We start from the raw sequence: 18,836 nt of genomic DNA on the forward strand, positions 1-18,836 counted from the left end.
CCATTAATGGAAATCTACAATTAGTGCATAATATCACATTTTGATCATAAGTGTAACAACATCCACCCCTCACACTTTCTCTGTACAGGATGGAATAATACAAATAAATTCCTCAAGTCCAATCTTGTGATATTGTTCTGGAAGGGAGTCCATGTCCGGTCAAACTCTGTCAGTGCATGAAATTAGTGACAATGGGCCACAAAGCCTCTTCAACTATCAGCATCTGTTCTGGCTCTCTCTATAGCAGCCACTTGGATTAGAACAGCCAGACGCAGGAAGTTCCAAACAGCTACAATTTAATCTTGTAATTTCTTATCATAGACACTGTGAAAACACAAAATCAAAAGAGGCAGCATTGTTGCACATGTTTAACTCAATATAATGATTTCTAAGGCTTAATCATTAAGAAATATAACTGGAATTGTCCTCAACAGCCTTTTAAAACAAGTATAAAACAAAATTAAAGCTGCAAGCAGCGTTAGAGGCCGTCGCAGCTCAGTGCCGCTCTGGCCTTATTGTGACTGCGTGAGCTCCATCAGCACCACTCACTCGCCACCGTGAGCGCTCCCATGCAGTCCCCACACTTGACCGATATACACTATGATGTACCATCATGTTGTTCTACTTCATTAAAACACAGGTTGAAATCTGCATGAACCAAAGAGTAAAGGGAAGAAAATCAGTGGGAAAACAGGTGATTTCCTGTTGAAAGGGGAAGGGATTGTGGTGATGTCACTTAATTGGTGATGTGAATGTGATGAGCTCTGGTCTGTGATGATACAAATGAAGTTTGATGCATGTGAGAGCTTATGTGGGGATGTTATTCCACCTTGACTTTGAGTCACAAACAAAAACTTAGAATAAATAGCATGAAAAGATTTCTGACAAGCGCAAATAAGTTTGTTTTGCAAAAAAGAAAGTTAACTTCATGAGTCAAAAATGTGTGATTTAAATTTTTTATAAAGTTTTTTTAAGCAAAACTCAGTAGGCTTTTCTCATGGTGGCATGCATTAACAATTCAATATTTGCTTTTGTTTTTTTCGTTTTTCTGCAGTTCCACATGCAGCTCTGCTTTCCTGAATGGACCATCTTCATCTCCACTGCAAGTGGAGCAAACAGGCAGCTCTTTTTATAGATTATAGTCCACTAAAAGGTTGCATTGTGCCCTTGTTTATAATTTTAATAGTGTAATTCTGTAAAGACAAAATATGTCTGGTGGTCCAGCTCTGATTTACATATCTTGCTAAATTGCGGGTTTGAATATTGAAATACTTTCCTATAACAAAATAGACCTGCAGAAAGAAATTACTAATAAAATATCTTACATATGCATAGTGTTATGCTCTATATGGAGATGTTCGTTAGCTTTGATTGTATATCTCACAATTTTGTAATTTATCGTTGTTTATTAAACTCTGAAAGCTGAGAGGCTTTGTTAATATTCTGTCCTAGAATGCAGTTAGATGGGCCCTTTTTTTGTTGTTGAGCACCTGCCCCTTTAGTGGTCTCTGCACGGCCTTGATAACAAGTAACGTAAAGTAGAAAGTACAGAAATTTACTGTAAAATTTAGTGGAGTAAAAGTCAAAAGTATCCATGATTAAATCTATTCAAGTAAATTTCTGATACATGAAAATTGTACTCAAGTGGTTACTGGCATGGTGGCCATATTGTTCCTGGGGTAGTATAGGGTGCTTGGGATTCTGGGGACGTATTTTCCCTAGATCCTGACTGAACCTTGAGACTTGGGTTCTGATCAGTATGTAGTCTGTATTTTGGGCCAGTTCATGCTCTGTGTGTTTGCACTGTGGATTTTCAACATGGTTTGTTGCAGCACAACACCTCTTTCTGGACACTGCGTGGAAATAACAAAATTTTTCTTACATTTTTTTATTTACCCTAAACTTCTGAGACGTTTTGGGTAAATAAACTTCTACACATATGATATATAAGAAACGTAATATCGATGTGCGCATGCGCATTACCACAGAATTTGTTGGATTAAGAGGCAGTCTCTGTGTGCCCGTCAGGGTTGGGGTCGCTGAGCTCTCATTGTTTTGGACTTCACAATAACCATTCCCTTGTACCAGGTTAGGTAGGTTTGGTGCCTTGCTCAAGGACTCGACAACTAAGATGGATGTTGGGGAGTTCGAACCGGCAAACCATCAGTTACAGGAACCACAGTGACTACAACCAGTACAGGTGTACGGCCACCATCTGCTGGGTTCAAGTATAAGGCATAACATACACTGAAGGACAACTCAAAACTTTTATTCTTACATGAAATGTTACACTTTTATTTCTTTTTAAAATATCCTTAACATAGACTAAAATTACTTAAAACAGCAAAATTCACTACTCACCCGGCAGAAAAAAGTCAACAGCCACCTAATCCTGCTTTTGATCCTAAATGCTTGATCCAATTAGAAAATAATTGATTGTATTCTCCAGGGTTTTGAGAATACAGAACCCTGGCTCATCGTATAATATGAGATCTGCAGCTCCAAGTGGTTAGTTATGTGGATCACCTGGTAAATCCTCAAGATTATAAGAGAAGTCTTTTTTTAACGAGATAATATGGATCATATCCTAAATATATGCATATTTTTTCGAGATACCCTGGCTGTTCCAGCCTATTTAGGGCATTAGCATACTAGTTGGGATCAACTTCGCTTTGTTTTAAACTGGAAAAATCCCCTTCTGGCCCTCCATCTGAATTTGGCGGGTCACGTGACTGAAACCCAGCAATATGCCAGAAAAAATCTAATCATCTCTGAAGGAAAATATGTCATGGTTGCACATCACGTATCCAAATGTGAAGATCCAAACAATCACATTTAACAAATACAATTTTTTTTAGCTTTATAGACATGAAACGCCTCCAGTTCTTCATTCTATTTTTAAACAAATCAACTTTATAGTGAACCTCAACATAGGACATGTATGGAAAATACTACAGCTTTTCACCTGTGTGACGCCTCATGTGGTGAGTTAAACTAACTTTGTGACGAAAACTTTTTCCACAGTTTACACATGAAAACGGCTTTTCACCAGTGTGAAACATCATGTGCCGAGTGATATGCTGTTTTCGACTAAAACTTTTTCCACAGTTCACACATAAAAATGGCTTTTTGCCATTGTGAATCCTCAAGTGACTAGTTAGATTCTGTTTGTAACTAAAACTTTTTCCACAGTTCACACATAAAAACGGCTTTTCACCAGTGTGAATCATCATATGCACAGTTAAATCATGTTTTTGACTAAAACTTTTTCCACAGGTCACACATGAAAACGGCTTTTCACCAGTGTGAATCATCATGTGCTTAGTTAAAATAAGTTTTTGACTAAAACTTTTTCCACAAGTCACACATGAAAATGGCTTTTCACCAGTGTGAATCATCATGTGCCGAGTTAAATGCTGCTTCCGGCTAAAACTTTTTCCACAGGTCACACATGAAAATGGCTTTTCACCAGTGTGAATCCTCATGTGCTGAGTTAAACCAAGTTTGTGACTAAAACTTTTTCCACAGTTCACACATGAAAACGGCTTTTCACCAGAGTGAATCATCATGTGCTTAGTTAAACGCTGTTTTTGACAAAAACTTTTTCCACAGTTCCCACATGAAAATGGCTTTTCACCGGTGTGAATCCTCTTGTGCTGAGTTAAATCCTGTTTTTGACAAAATCTTTTTCCACAGGTCACACATGAAAACGGCTTTTCACCGGTGTGAATCCTCATGTGCACAGTTAAATGCTGTTTTCGATTAAAACTTTTTCCACAAGTCACACATGTAAACGGCTTTTCACCAGTGTGAATCATCGTGTGCATAGTTAAATGCTGTTTTCTATTAAAACTTTTTCCACAGGTCACACATGAGAAAGGTTTTCTTCTTTCCTGATTTCGGTTCTCAGCTTCAGCAACTTCCTGAAAGATGTCTTGGTTCCTGTTTGGTTCTGATTCAGTGTGATTTGTTTGCTCATCAACAGGAACCACCATGCAGGTATCAGTTTCCTGTTTTAACTCAATCTGTTCTTCACCCTGAATACAGTAAACGTCTTTTTCTTCCACTTTTATCTGATGATCTTCTGGCTCTTCCTGTTCTTGTTTCACTTGCAGAGGTTTTAACTCTTCCTGGTCCAGAGTGGATCTCCTCTCCTGGTTATAAATGTTACACTGCAGGAAATCTGAACAAGAAAACAGAGGAAAAGAGAAATTGTTAACTTTATTGAAGTAAATAGGAGAAAACCTTCATTGTTCAAGACAAAATGAACAAAAAATAAAAACACTTGATAATTCAAGAGCGTAGACAGAGAGACAGATTAGTCGACATATCCAGGTGACATTTGGAGAATTCTCAAATGAATGAATTAAAAAATATATATTTTATTTATTACAAAATTAATTGTAGTAAGGATTATTATTAATATTTAACACTAAATTATATTATTACAAGTAGGGCTGTGTGATATGAGGACAGTCTAATATCTCAATATATTTTTGCTAGACACGATATACATCACGATATTCTTAAGTGAGCTTGAAATGTTATTTTAAACTAGACTTCTTGCAGCATAATGTTACCGCTAGAGTTGCCACCAGTCCCGTAAAATATAGATGTTAAATGCTTGTTCCGTATTCCACAAATATTTATGAGTAATAATAAAGAAGTGGTCCCCTAGTACTGCCCCACAGTGGCGCAACTATACATTATTTAGGTGGATGCGAAAACATAAATGTCACACTTTCTTCACATTTTTGCGTGAAATTAATACTATTAATAATAATAATTATTATAATATCTAATTATAATATATATAACATATATATGTTATATATATTATAATTAGATACGCTCCGCTGCAGAAACACTGCTCACTTTTAAATCACACTGATATTAAGGATCTTACTGTTGTGATATGTTAACATTTCTTAGTTGAATAAAATAAAAACAGTATGAAAGTGACTTTATTTACTTCCAGTATCAAATTTATTCATGGATTAGATAAGATACTGTTTTTATCTGTTTCTTAGTTTCTATTTTGTAGATATTTATAACCAAGGACAGCAAATCCAAAAGGTTGATGTGCCTACCTCCCTGCCTGCCTGACACCTTTTCAGAATTGCCCCCCCCCAATTCATTGGAAATAATATTGGAGCTTTGTGATGATCAATCCAAAATATTGACTTTGTTTTCCTTATGCAATATTTTTAACTAATTAAAAAAGTAGTTTTAAATTCCTGGGGGTACTATGACAAAAAATGAATAAATAAATTATATATATATATATATATACACACACACACACACAGAGAGAGAGAGAGAGAGAGAGAGAGAGCATTTTACTTGCACATACACACACACACACACACACACACACACACACACACACACACACACACACACACACACACACACACACACACACACACACACACACACCTACTAAGGCATGCTACTCTGTGTTACTGACATCGTGGAGATTCCTACACACGTCTACATCCTGGAATAGCACCTGACCCAAACTCTTGCCCAAGTCGTTCTTGAAATCTGCCTTTAAAATACAATCATGAAGCATTTTTATCCCCGAGGCTCCTGAATGACACAAGCCAAGACCGTCTGGGTTCTGGACCTCAATAAAATTATGTATAAGTGCAGGTCTGGATCGTTCTTCTGCTTTTGTTTATGTTTGGTAAAATAGTCCCAGCATTAAATTGTCTGCAAAAATTAATAAAAATAAATATAAGTCACAGACTGTTCCAAGCACTGTGCAATGATTAATACATCCTAATAAATTAATAGTAATTAAAAATAATAGTGGATAAAAGGTTTCAGAACATTTATACCACAGCAGGTATGGAAAATCACAAAAGCAAAAATTAAATCATATACAAATCTATTATCTTCATGTTAAATAAATAAAAAGTATAACGTTTTATTTAAGTATTTATGTCAGCTTGAGTCATGCAGAGCTGAGCTGATCGTTTCCATAGCAACGATCAGAAGCAAGGCGTTGCACCAGAAGTTTACAGTGAACTCACTGATGAGGTCATAGATTATATTATGTACATCACAGTAGATCAAAGAAGTTCTAATGCTTGAATGCTGGAATCTCTAAGCATCAGTTAGAATCCAGACATTTCTTGGAGTTTCAGATTTGTGTAGAGCAACAATGTTTAGTTTTGCGACGGCGCTTGTTCCCTGATATTCCCGGTTGGTTGGGGCATCAGATATGCCGTGACGACTGGGATGAAGAAAGTGTGCGATCGTTTCTTTCCAGGGAAGGATTGCAAAGAAGAAAACGATCAGGATGAAGAGGACGATCTGTTTTGGAAAGGATTTCCATCCAGTGCCAAAAAACAAACTGACCCGGATGGGGAGGTTTGTTCTGAAAAGGCGTTGGATGTTGGGACCTTGGACTCCCTCTCATCCTCTGTACGAGACAGTACAGAGGATGAGAGTACTGTCACTGGACAAACCTACCCAGCTGGGGAGGTTTGTTCGGAGACGATGGTACACCGTGAGGGTGAGAATACAGTCGCAGAAAAATCTAAACCGGCTGGGGAAGATTTGTCTGCGGCTGATTTCGCAGGCAAAGCTGTGGGTGAAGTGACAGCCAAAGCTTTGGTTTCGCTGGTCCCATCCCTTTCCTTACAGAAGAGTCCTCTAAAGGGCAATTTCACAGGCGCCTTTGAAATACAAAGTAACCCGGACGGGGAACTTTGTATTTCAGAAGACAACAGATTTGCTCATTTGTCCAGAAAACCACCTCTACATGTAAAGATTTCCACTGCTGTCAAGGTTTCCTGTTCTCCTGAAGTTAACTCAGTAGAGAGCGTTGGCTCGGATCTGCTAGATGTAGGGAGGACATCTGCAAGACAAGGACAAGCGGAGAACTTCTTCAAGTTCTCCAATGAGCTCCAGAACAGCTGGGTGAACGCTGCCTTCCAGAGCATCCTAAACCTGAGCGTCACCAAGCGGTGTCTCACTCGGGAAAGGGTTTTTCTGGAGGCATCGTCCATCCCCTGCTGTGGGAGTCTCATACTCTCAGCTGTCCGTCAGCTCGGCAAGCATTTTAGTCAACAAGACCTTTCCCCAGTTCTGATGGAGCTGAGCGAGAAGAAGCTGCCATCAGGCGTGGGAAAGGACTATGACATCAAAAGTTTGCTGGAGTCTGTGCTGGTCTGGCTGGATTCGTTTGGCGGTAACACAGACAGAGAGTTGTATGACAACGACTCTTGTTCTAACTGTGGAGCCACTTCCCTCAGGCTCCTGAACAACGGCGCCCTGATTGCCCTTCCACCGGTATTATTTTCAACCAGTATATCTATACTGCTTGAATACTGTTTGGATTTGGCGTGCAAATGCCGTTGTTCAGACTGCGGGTCACCCTGGCAGAAAAAACACTGCCTGACCGATAACAAGGTCCTGATGTTTTTTCTGCATAGGTTGACCAGGAAGCACCAAACCAAAGCTACTCAGACCATCGATGTCCCTGCAGAATGTAGGACGGAGACGTACCACCTGTCCTCAGTCACCTGTGGGGATCCAAAGCTGACAGACTTCTACTGTTATGTAATGAAAGGAGAACGAACCGTGAAGGCAGACAACGAGCATGTCTTCACTACAGACAGCGACTGCAGTGAAGACATGTCCAACAACGGTTTCATTTACATTTATGAAAAGAAATGATCAGACACCAGAGGACAAAAGGTAAAAAGATTTGACAGGTTTCCTGTTTGCAGGTTTCTCTCCGGGCACTCCGGCTTCCTGCCACAGTCTGAAATCTCCACTGAAATGATCCAGTAGGAAGAGGTGGACCCTGGAGGCGAGTCCGGCGGGCGGCACTGATGCAGGGGGCAAAGTCCCCCAGCAGGAGACTGAGCCCAAAAAGCCCAGTCTCCTGCTGCGGGAGCACGGGGGTTAGCACAGGGAAGTGGAGGCAGGACAGAACACAGGGAGGCAGAGGAACAGCCGCAGACTCTGGAGACGGCGGCGGAGGAGCAGCGGGAGACAATGTCTCTCTCTCTCTATGTATATATATATGTGTGTGTGTGTGTGTGTGTGTATGTATATATGTGTGTATATGTGATAGATAGATAGATAGATAGATAGATAGATAGATAGATAGATAGATAGATAGATAGATAGATAGATAGATAGATAGATAGATAGATAGATAGATAGATATGAATGAAAAATAGGGCAATGCATTTTAATGCTCAATATTACCCATCAGATACCGTTCCCCCTGTGGTAAAGGGGGGACCGGTATGTGATGTCCATATTTCACTCATCTGATACAGATTCCTCTGTTTTACAGTGGGGAACGGTATCTGATGGCCATATTTCACCCATCAGATACCGTTTCCCCTGTTTTAAAGTGGGGGAACGGAATCTGATGACCATATTTCACCCATCAGATAATGCTCCCCCTGTTTTAAAGTGGGGGAACGGTATCTGATGGCCATAAATCTCCCATCAGATACTGTCCCCCGTTTTAAAGTGGGGGAACGGTATATGATGGCCATAAATCTCCCATCAGATACTGGTCCCCCCCTTTAACATGGCGGAAACGGTATCTGATGGGTAATTTTAACATAGGGGAAACAAAAACATAAATCTGCAACGGACTTTACATATAAACACCCTTTTTTCTACATTTTTCCACTGGACAAATTGCATCATAATTAAATTATTGGCCAATATAAAAGAGAAATTCACGTTGTTCTCTCTTGTATCTTTACAGAACTGAAGGAAACCAAACTATGTGTAGATTTACAAGCAGAGAGAATATATATCTTTACATATTCAAACATCAGCATCTCAGCTTTAAGCCACATTTTATAGAATCCATCAATATTGATGGTCACTTGACTCACAAACTGCCCCAACCAGACCTAAATACATTTTTCCGCCTCTTTATTATTTGCTATATTAAAGCAAATATATTCAGCAAATACACACTCATTCAGTGAATTAGAATATGATTGAAAAGTTCATTTGTAATTCCATCACTAAGTGAAAGATATTATATAGATTAATGAGATTACTTCCTTTTTAACATGTTTATATTTCGCAGTATGTTTAATAGCTGCTAAAAGGTTATTTTTGAAAGTTACTATTAGTCTGACAGGCCTGATCAGGATGTGTATCCTAATTTTATCATTATTCTTAGCAGTAAAAAAAGACAAGACCTTCCAGTAACTGTGTGCATCAGTCAGCCACAAACCCCTTCCCCACCCCTTCCCCCTCAGTTCTTTCTCATCCCCACCAACTTGCAACACAAAGTTACACCCTTGTGATTCAGTTTGGTTTGTTTCCTCATAAACAGGAACTACTATGCAGGTATCAGCCTCCTGTTTTAATTCAATCTGTTCTTTACCATGACTGCAGTCAACTTCTTTCTCTTCCACTTTTATCTGCTGGTGTTTTAGATCCTCCTGTTCTTCTTTTATCTGATGATCTTCTGGTTCTTCCTGTTCTTGTTTCACTTGCAGAGGTTCCAACTCCTCCTGGTCCAGAGTGGATCTCCTCTCCTGGTTATAAACATTACACTGCAGGCAATCTGGGCAAGAAAACAGACGAAAAGAGAAACGGTTAACTTTACTGAAGTAAATGTGAGAAATCGTTTATCGTTTACGACAGAAACGAAAAAAAGAAAAAACCCCACACCTAAAAATTCAAGAGCGTAAACAGACAGATCAGTCGAACAAATCCAATTGACATTTGGAGAAATCTCAAATGAACGGATATTAAAAAAAATATTATAAATTAATAATAGTCACTATTGTTGTTAATATTTACCAGTAAATTTTATTATTTCAAGATGCAACTTAATTTGGAGCCATCATTTATTTTCATTACTTTTATTTGTATTCAAATTAGATTGTTTATAATCTAATTTTATTTGTAGGTTAATAATTGTTTATTTTTTTGTTCCTTTGTTATTTACTTTTCTACATTAGACAGGAAGCACTGTGGGTCCATTTTCAGTAAATGTAGGGACTGGTATCGGACCAGCATGCACTGGGTTGGACCTGTGGGTTTTGACCAGAGTAGGAGAGGAAACAATGAAAAGTAGTGATAGGAAATAGCGCCCCCTTCACTTCCGGAGTGCAATGGTCCCATTTCCAAATAACGTATGAGACTGAGTGGTCCGTTGCTGCCCCTTTCTGTTTGCTGCAGCGAAGTGTACTTGCCTGGATTACTCAACATGTGCTGTGTATGGAGGACAAAGACTGATATAGTAAGAAATAAAAAGATAATATCTATTTTTTCCTTGTCCTTATACATAAGTTTCCGTCAAGAAATGTATATATTTATTTTTCCATTTCCCCTAAACATGCGTTTTTGTCAAGTAGATATTTGTCTTTTTCTTATAGAAGCCCTCCTTTTGTCATTGCCTCCTGCTTCACCTTTTTCCTCTTCTCCATGTGCGTCTTTATGTGAATGAGGAGATCTGCTTTCTATGTCCAGCAGTGATCGTAATTTAAATGGAGTCGTTCAATTGAATTCATTATAAGTTATTGGGGCCACAGCCAGTGGCTTTTGTAACTACAGAGAAAAGGTTACATGTATTTATCTGCTTTATGTGTGATGGCATCTGGATTCAAGGGTTCAACTAGAGGGCCACACAAAAAGCTACAGCGGGCCAGATTTGACTTGCTTTGTTTAAAACTATCCCATTGCAGCCTTTATTTTTAGGATCGTTGTCGTACTGAAAGGTGAAACTCTATTCAACTGGATTTTTCCCGTTTTGTAATGTAACTCTATTAATAAAGGACGGATAGCCATAAAATAGTTACAACTAAAATTACTGGCTCTATTTTCTCTCTACATACATGAGCCATATTTACAGCATAATTGTGATGTCTGTCTTTATTTATACCGGAGGGGAACAGTTACTAAAATGATTCTTGAACAGAAAGCTTCAGATATTAAGTCCTTAACCTTCGTCCAAACGCTGGTGTTTCCTACCTATTCGGTGTAAGATTATCCGGGGAGTCCGGGAGAAATCCAGCAGTCTGCGCTGATCGTCCATCTCTAACTCCGACTTAACGATGATTTCTTTAAACTCTGTGAACGTTTCTTCAGGAGTTAACTGCATATTTAAGATGGATTTTTTTTTTTACAGAAACACTCGAACAATTAACGGAGCAAACCATGCGCCATCATTATCATCCTCTTCTTCTTCTTCTTCTTGAAATTTACTGGCGGTTGGCAAACATTAGGTGAGCATTACCGCCACCAACTGGTAAGGAGTGTGGACCACATGACAGAAAAAGCTACATTCTGTAAATACAACTTCCACTTTCAAAAAATCAAATACATCAAAGAATCAAATATAGCCTGATATCCTCTGCTTCCCGAATCCTTTTTCTGTAAATCAACAATATCAAATTTCATTTTCATATTACTAAGGTTCCTAATAAGCTTATTTCTCTTAATCAGATAATTCCGACACCTCAAAATAACATGTTCCACTGTCTCATCTTGCCCGCAGTCACATTTCACCGTCTGATGTTTCCCTATCAAAAATACCGATCTCTTTAATCCAGTGTGTCCGATTCCAAGTGGTGAAGTAATTCTCTTCTCTCCTGTTTCTTTGTTTTTGTCATTTGTCAACCACCTTCCATTCTTTTTGGCTCTAGTGGCCTTTATTTGATAGTTAATTGACAGGAAGGTGGGTAATGAGAGAAGAGGAAGACATGCAGCAAGGGTCACCAAGGCCGAGAATTGAGCCTGCGACGGCTACATCGAGGACTAAGGCCTCCATTTGTGGGTTGTGCTCAACCCCTGCGGCACCACAGCACACCCCCCATTCTTTATTACAATGTCACAGTATTACTGCAGACAAACTAACATTTCTTCTTCCTAAGAACAGTGAGGATCAACAACAGAACATTCCCTTTCACTGCACTTTACAGAAACCTAGAAAAAAGAATAACAGAGCAATTAAACAGAGAAACAGAGAAATTTTGTATTTTAAAGAGTACAGAAAAGGGCAAAAAAAAAAATAAGATTTACAATTTTAAGACGTTGTGGATGCGCTATGTATGTGACATAATCAGAAATGATGATGACTGGATGCCTGTGGTGGAAAACATTTCTGGGTGTTGTTGTGAGAAATAAATGTTAAAACTTCCTGCTCGTTGCCTTCTGCCGGGTCCATGATGTCGTGTGTAAAAGCAGAACCTCAAGGTCACACTGCAAAAACTGAAATCTTAGTAAGATTAAATATCTTAAATTAAGGAGATTTTTCTTGTTTTCTTTCTGTCAAGATAATTTTTCTCACCAAGAGGGATTTATGTTAGAATATTTTTCTTATTTTAAGTGTTTTTGTACTTAATTATCTCAGTAAGATATAAAAGCTTAATATTAAGAAAATATTACTTATTATGAGTAAATATGTGCTAGAATCTAGAATATCAATATTTACCAATCAAACTTCAAGTCTAGAACTTATTTTATATAAGTAAAAATTTCTTATTTCAAGCACATAAAGCGAAATCACATACTTAATGAAATGTATTCAGATAATTAAAACAGACTATGTCCAAATGGAATCCTTTGTGTTATTGACAATGAAAAATAAAACCCCCCATGAACTTATACTCTTGTATAAATTGGCAGAGTGTACTGGAAATTATAATTTAATATTTAAACGGTTGACATTTAACACAACAATTTCAGAGACAATATCAGTTTATATATCAAGATCATTCTTGGCATGTTTCCATCTGCTATGGACCTTCTTAATCTGATCTTCTTGATGCAAGATGTGGGACCTCTTACTGACATGTCATGAAATTTCTATTGATGTGTGATTTGAAATGGCTGGTATTCCACACAATGAGATTAGAATCAACAATATTGATTAGCTCAATGTCATGATAAATATTTTAACTTTTGGTTTATATTTCAAATTCTTACTTTATAAGTTATTAATATTAGTTTGAACAATATTTTATTGTTCAAACTAACAATAACAAGTAGTCCTTGTTTGATTTAATTATGACATCATACAATCCAAATGGGAAAGCGCCCAAAATGGCAGTGAGATAGTATTAATGTTCGATCCAACAGATTTTCTTTCCGATCCAATACCGAGTAAAATTTAAGGTGGTATTGGCAATACAGATCCCATACTTTGTGCAAAGACAGTTAATGTGTTTCTTAATTAAATAAAAAATAAATGTAATCCATATCTTGGCTTCATAAAAAGAACACAATGTACTCTGATGCACTCATTTTAAACTCAGAAGTACATTGAGAACAATCTCGTTTACTATAAACTATTTTAATTCAGCTGAAATATACAAAACATGTGAAAATCGAGTTGCAAACTAAAAAAAAGAAAATTAGTAAAGTAATAACCCTACTAAATACATCCTTGTTTAATTATTAAAACTACTATAAAACAGCTGAAATAGCTCCATGTCACTTTTTTTATAATCTGTCAACATGTTCATTTCTGTGTGAGTGAGCGTCAGCAGCACGCTGCGCATGGGCATTACGTCCTTACACATTACATACCAAGCGGAAGAAAAAGTAGTTCCCATTAACAACGTTTCATTTAGGCAAGATCTCAATAATTTAGTTACTTTCTAACGTACTCTAGTTAATCTACATTATCTCAAATTACTAAAGTGTTGAAAGTATTGATCCTTGGATCTGACAATAGATTTTAAAGAATTAAGTTCTGGTATCGGAATAATCGATATTTCAGTATCAATCCGCACATCACTAACAGGTGTTATGCCCAGAAAAGCCCCCCTGCCCAAATTTGCATCCCCTGTCGCGGGAGCGCGCATCGCTCTAAGCTCTCGCATATTGACGAGGAAACGGATAAAAATATGACCGAAGAGGAAATTTTTAAGATATTTGTAACATTATCACGTTTCCTAACCATGTAATCCCTAATACGGTGGGTTTTATTTCGCAAATTATTTGAAATAAATACGGTTTTTACACTTTTATTGACACATATGAGTCGAACTTTTTTTCAGTCCGTGTCTGTTGTAAACGTTCTCCGCAAATGGTTTGAAATTCTCTGCTTTGTCTTTTGATATCATAATAGCTCAAAAGCATTACAACAGAGACCCATTATGTAGAACATTTTATATCATGCTTCACTTCTAGTCTGTTAATGTAGGAGGAAATGCAACTTAATTTATGAGCCTGAAAATATTGGCATCCGTCTTGTTGATATGAAACTTATAGCATTAGCTCAGAGAACAAGTGTAATTACGTAGAAGAGATTAAATCATTTCAACTCTTTATTTCCCCTAATTAGCACAGGGATGCATGTTTTGGCAATATAGATTTTGAGCCTGCCACAATATGCATCCCTTCTTTATTCCCCACAAATATTATCCTATCGATATAAAACATGTACCAGCAGTTCTTGGAACTACTCAGATTATGTAGAAAAAAATATTTCACTATTAACTCTTGAATTCTTTAAATTAGCACAGGGATGCATTTTTGGACAATATGGATTTCCAGCCTGCCAAAATATGCATCCCATATCTATTCCCCTCAAATATTATCCAATTGATTTAAAACTTATAACAGCAGTTCTTGGAGCTACTCTCATTATGTAGAAATAGTTATTTTACTTTTATCTCTTTATTTCTCAAAGTTGGCACAGGGATGCATTTTTGGGCAATATGGATTTCCAGCCTGCCAAAATATGCACCCCTCTCTATTCCCTTCAAATATTATCCTATTGATTTAAAACTTATACCAGCATTTCTTGGAGCTACTCTCATTATGTAGAAATAGTTATTTCATTCTTAACTCTTTATTTCTCAAAGTTAGCACAGGGATGCATTTTTGGGCAATATCTCCAGCCTGCCAAAATATGCACCCCTCTCTATTCCCTTCAAATATTATCCTATTGATTTAAAACTTATACCAGCATTTCTTGGAGCTACTCTCATTATGTAGAAATAGTTATTTCATTCTTAACTCTTTAATTCTTCAAATTAGCACAGGGGTGCGTTTTTGGGCAAATTTCCAGCCTGCCAAAATATGCACCCCTCTCTATTCCCCTCAAATATTATCCAATTGATTTAAAACTTATAACAGCAGTTCTTGGAGCTACTCTCATTATGTAGAAATAGTTATTTCATTCTTAACTCTTTATTTCTCAAAGTTGGCACAGGGATGCATTTTTGGGCAATATGGATTTCCAGCCTGCCAAAATATGACGTTTTTTTGTAATTTCTTTTTTTTTCCCTCTGATTATATTTATGTAAGAACATAATAAAGATTTGTACATGCTCTACATTTACCAAGGTTGCATATCAAAATTACTTCCTTCATTATCTTTGCAATAGTGATAATAAAGAAATAACTTTTTCAACATAATGAGAGTAGCTCCAAGAACTGCTGTTATAAGTTTTAAATCAATAGGATAATATTTGAAGGGAATAGAGAGGGGTGCATATTTTGGCAGGCTGGAAATTTGCCCCAAAACGCACCCCTGTGCTAATTTGAAGAATTAAAGAGTTAAGAATGAAATAACTATTTCTACATAATGAGAGTAGCTCCAAGAAATGCTGGTATAAGTTTTAAATCAATAGGATAATATTTGAAGGGAATAGAGAGGGGTGCATATTTTGGCAGGCTGGAAATTTGCCCAAAAACGCACCCCTGTGCTAATTTGAAGAATTAAAGAGTTAAGAATGAAATAACTATTTCTACATAATGAGAGTAGCTCCAAGAAATGCTGGTATAAGTTTTAAATCAATAGGATAATATTTGAAGGGAATAGAGAGGGGTGCATATTTTGGCAGGCTGGAAATCCATATTGCCCAAAAATGCATCCCTGTGCCAACTTTGAGAAATAAAGAGATAAAAGTAAAATAACTATTTCTACATAATGAGAGTAGCTCCAAGAACTGCTGTTATAAGTTTTAAATCAATTGGATAATATTTGAGGGGAATAGATATGGGATGCATATTTTGGCAGGCTGGAAATCCATATTGTCCAAAAATGCATCCCTGTGCTAATTTAAAGAATTCAAGAGTTAATAGTGAAATATTTTTTTCTACATAATCTGAGTAGTTCCAAGAACTGCTGGTACATGTTTTATATCGATAGGATAATATTTGTGGGGAATAAAGAAGGGATGCATATTGTGGCAGGCTCAAAATCTATATTGCCAAAACATGCATCCCTGTGCTAATTGGGGGAAATAAAGAGTTGAAATGATTTAATCTCTTCTACGTAATTACACTTGTTCTCTGAGCTAATGCTATAAGTTTCATATCAACAAGACGGATGCCAATATTTTCAGGCTCATAAATTAAGTTGCATTTCCTCCTACATTAACAGACTAGAAGTGAAGCATGATATAAAATGTTCTACATAATGGGTCTCTGTTGTAATGCTTTTGAGCTATTATGATATCAAAAGACAAAGCAGAGAATTTCAAACCATTTGCGGAGAACGTTTACAACAGACACGGACTGAAAAAAAGTTCGACTCATATGTGTCAATAAAAGTGTAAAAACCGTATTTATTTCAAATAATTTGCGAAATAAAACCCACCGTATTAGGGATTACATGGTTAGGAAACGTGATAATGTTACAAATATCTTAAAAATTTCCTCTTCGGTCATATTTTTATCCGTTTCCTCGTCAATATGCGAGAGCTTAGAGCGATGCGCGCTCCCGCGACAGGGGATGCAAATTTGGGCAGGGGGGCTTTTCTGGGCATAACACCTGGCTAGTTAGCATGTCGTGATATGCCAATTTTCATCCGCGGTTAAAGAGCCGCTTTTGTGAATATGAGCTTTGAACAGTTATTAACTACAATAGTTGTGGCTTAAAATAATATCGACACGAGTTCTTGGTAGCTTCCGTTTTTTAACATAGTTAAGGTGGCTTCTCATATAGCTTCTGATTCGGGAAATGGTTAAAGGGCAATTCCGCCTAGTATTTCACTAACTGAGGGTGTTTGATGTGCTGTAATTTAAAAACTTAAATGCAATGAGTCTAAAAGGTTAGATATTCCACACTGTTGCCAGGATATTTTAAACACTATTTTTGATTGGTGAATTTAAGTAGTCCTTGTTTGATTTAATTAAAATAACTTTCTTGCCATCTTGAATTCATGTAATATTGTAATTGAGCACATAAACTAAAATAAGACTTGTTTTATTTTTCAAGTAAACCAAACTGTTGCCATGGTGAAGCCTATGCCAGACAAGTCTCCAATCACATATTGCACCATCTACAAGAAACTTTGAAACTTTGGGAATTGCAAGTGGCGGCATCCTTCACATTCTTGAGGTAAGAAATTTACGATACTGATTCATCATTACACTGATTAGTCCCTAAAACGTGGTTTGTTTTGTGATTGTTTTTCTGTCTGTGCTCCAATTAGCAGATGACCCAACAACTTCAAACAAGATCACTTTTCAGCTCTGTGGTGATCATGAAACCAACTTTCTACTGGCCATTGGAACCATGCCTGTCCTGATCTTCTGAAAGGAGGACATCATAGCTACTACACCTTTCAGCATCCGTGTGTGGGGCCACTCCTCTCTGTGCTGCTGACAGACGTCTTGAGAACGCCGTCCGTAACTGAGGCAAGACTTCCACATATAAAAGGCTATGGCTTATTGGAAGAAGTTCATTGCGGAGGAAGCTCCTATTGTTGACATTTAATCCCAAGATTTTTTTTTGCTTTGGACAATTTGGTTTGCTTGACTCTTAGTGCAGCAGATGTGTCAGATCTTCATTGTTCTGTCATTTTACAGGATTGTTTGAGAATCAGATGCCCATCCAGACTTTAAATTCTGACCAGTAGTCATGTTTTATTGTGTTTATGTGAAACTTAAAACGTAATAAAGATGTTAAAAGTAATTGAACTCATGTCTTCATTTCAGCAAGCCAATAACATCTCTTGTTCCAGTATTCACAGGATAAATTTGTGGATTTTTGTCTTAGCATAAGAACCTTGAGTAAAGCTGTGACAATATATATATTTTAATCCTATGCAACAATAAAAATAAACTAGATTTAGGTATATCACTGCAAAAAGTCCCCTTTCAAAAACAAGGAAAAAAAGTACAAAAATAGGGTATAATTTTCTTAAAATAAGAAAAATTATCTGCCAACAGAACAAGAAAATTTATCTTGTCAAGATTTTCCAAAACAAGAAAAAATATCTAACCAAGATAAACCTACAAATATCTTAAATTCAGTGTATTTTTACTTAAAACAAGCCAATTTTACTTATACGAGTAAGATATATTATCTTATTTTAAGAAAAATTATCTCAAGTAAAGAAAATGTTACTTGACACAGAATTTCTTGAAATAGCGTAAAATTTTCTTATTTTAGGAAAAATGTTCTATGTATTAAGAAAATAAATCTCATATATTCCATTTGTATTAGTAAAATTTTTTTTCTTGTTTTTGAAAGGGGACTTTTTGCAGTGCAACACAACAATCACTGTTCAATGTACAATCATTCAGAATTTATTCAACCAATCAAATGCATAAAATCACATAGCTCATCATAATCATCAGAAACCACAAACCAAGACATCAATTACCTGAGACAAAGACAAAATACGAAGACAAAAATACGGGGACGCATTTTGAGGACGCACCTGTCCCCTGAGATTGCCATGGGGCGGACCCCAGCGATCTGAGCAACGTACTCTTTGCACCTCAGCTTCCGCGTTCGGGGAAAAGCGGCTCGATTGTTTCCGATCCAATAAAGATATCATTTTACACTAGGTGCTTGCAGGGATTGGCCAAGGTTTGTACATTGATCCGAAGCCCCAACAAGTAAGCTGGAGAAAGGTTTTAAG

At 37.1% G+C, this 18,836-nt stretch overlaps 1 protein-coding gene and 1 long non-coding RNA gene across 2 annotated transcripts; one reads left to right on the top strand and one right to left on the bottom strand.

The window, feature by feature from the left end:
* Positions 1–1,976: 1,976 nt before the first annotated feature.
* LOC108165825 (uncharacterized) lies at positions 1,977–11,229 on the bottom strand. The gene is made up of 3 exons (XM_081602964.1): positions 10,978–11,229; positions 9,383–9,565; positions 1,977–4,183 (listed from the first exon to the last, which is right to left on the bottom strand). The coding sequence occupies exons 1-3, from the start codon at positions 11,105–11,107 to the stop codon at positions 2,952–2,954; spliced, it is 1,545 nt and encodes a 514-aa protein (XP_081459090.1). The 5' UTR covers positions 11,108–11,229; the 3' UTR covers positions 1,977–2,951.
* Positions 11,230–15,642: 4,413 nt separating this feature from the next.
* On the top strand, positions 15,643–17,881 carry LOC145549954 (uncharacterized). The gene is made up of 2 exons (XR_014085750.1): positions 15,643–17,305; positions 17,400–17,881. It is a non-coding gene; the product is annotated as an uncharacterized LOC145549954 (long non-coding RNA).
* The last annotated feature ends 955 nt before the right edge of the window (positions 17,882–18,836 follow it).

Source organism: Poecilia reticulata, chromosome 22, assembly GCF_904066995.2.
Source record: "Poecilia reticulata chromosome 22, P_reticulata-male-v2, whole genome shotgun sequence".
Classification (NCBI taxonomy): domain Eukaryota; kingdom Metazoa; phylum Chordata; class Actinopteri; order Cyprinodontiformes; family Poeciliidae; genus Poecilia; species Poecilia reticulata.

Excerpts from the sequence above, each read along its gene's own strand:
- LOC108165825 (XM_081602964.1), bottom strand. The coding sequence starts at position 11,107 with ATGCAGTTAACTCCTGAAGAAACGTTCACAGAGTTTAAAGAAATCATC. Across the intron at positions 9,566-10,977 it reads GATAATCTTACACCGAATAG|ATTGCCTGCAGTGTAATGTT; the intron begins GTAGGAAACACC and ends TTTCTTGCCCAG. Across the intron at positions 4,184-9,382 it reads AGAAGTTGACTGCAGTCATG|ATTTCCTGCAGTGTAACATT; the intron begins GTAAAGAACAGA and ends TTTCTTGTTCAG.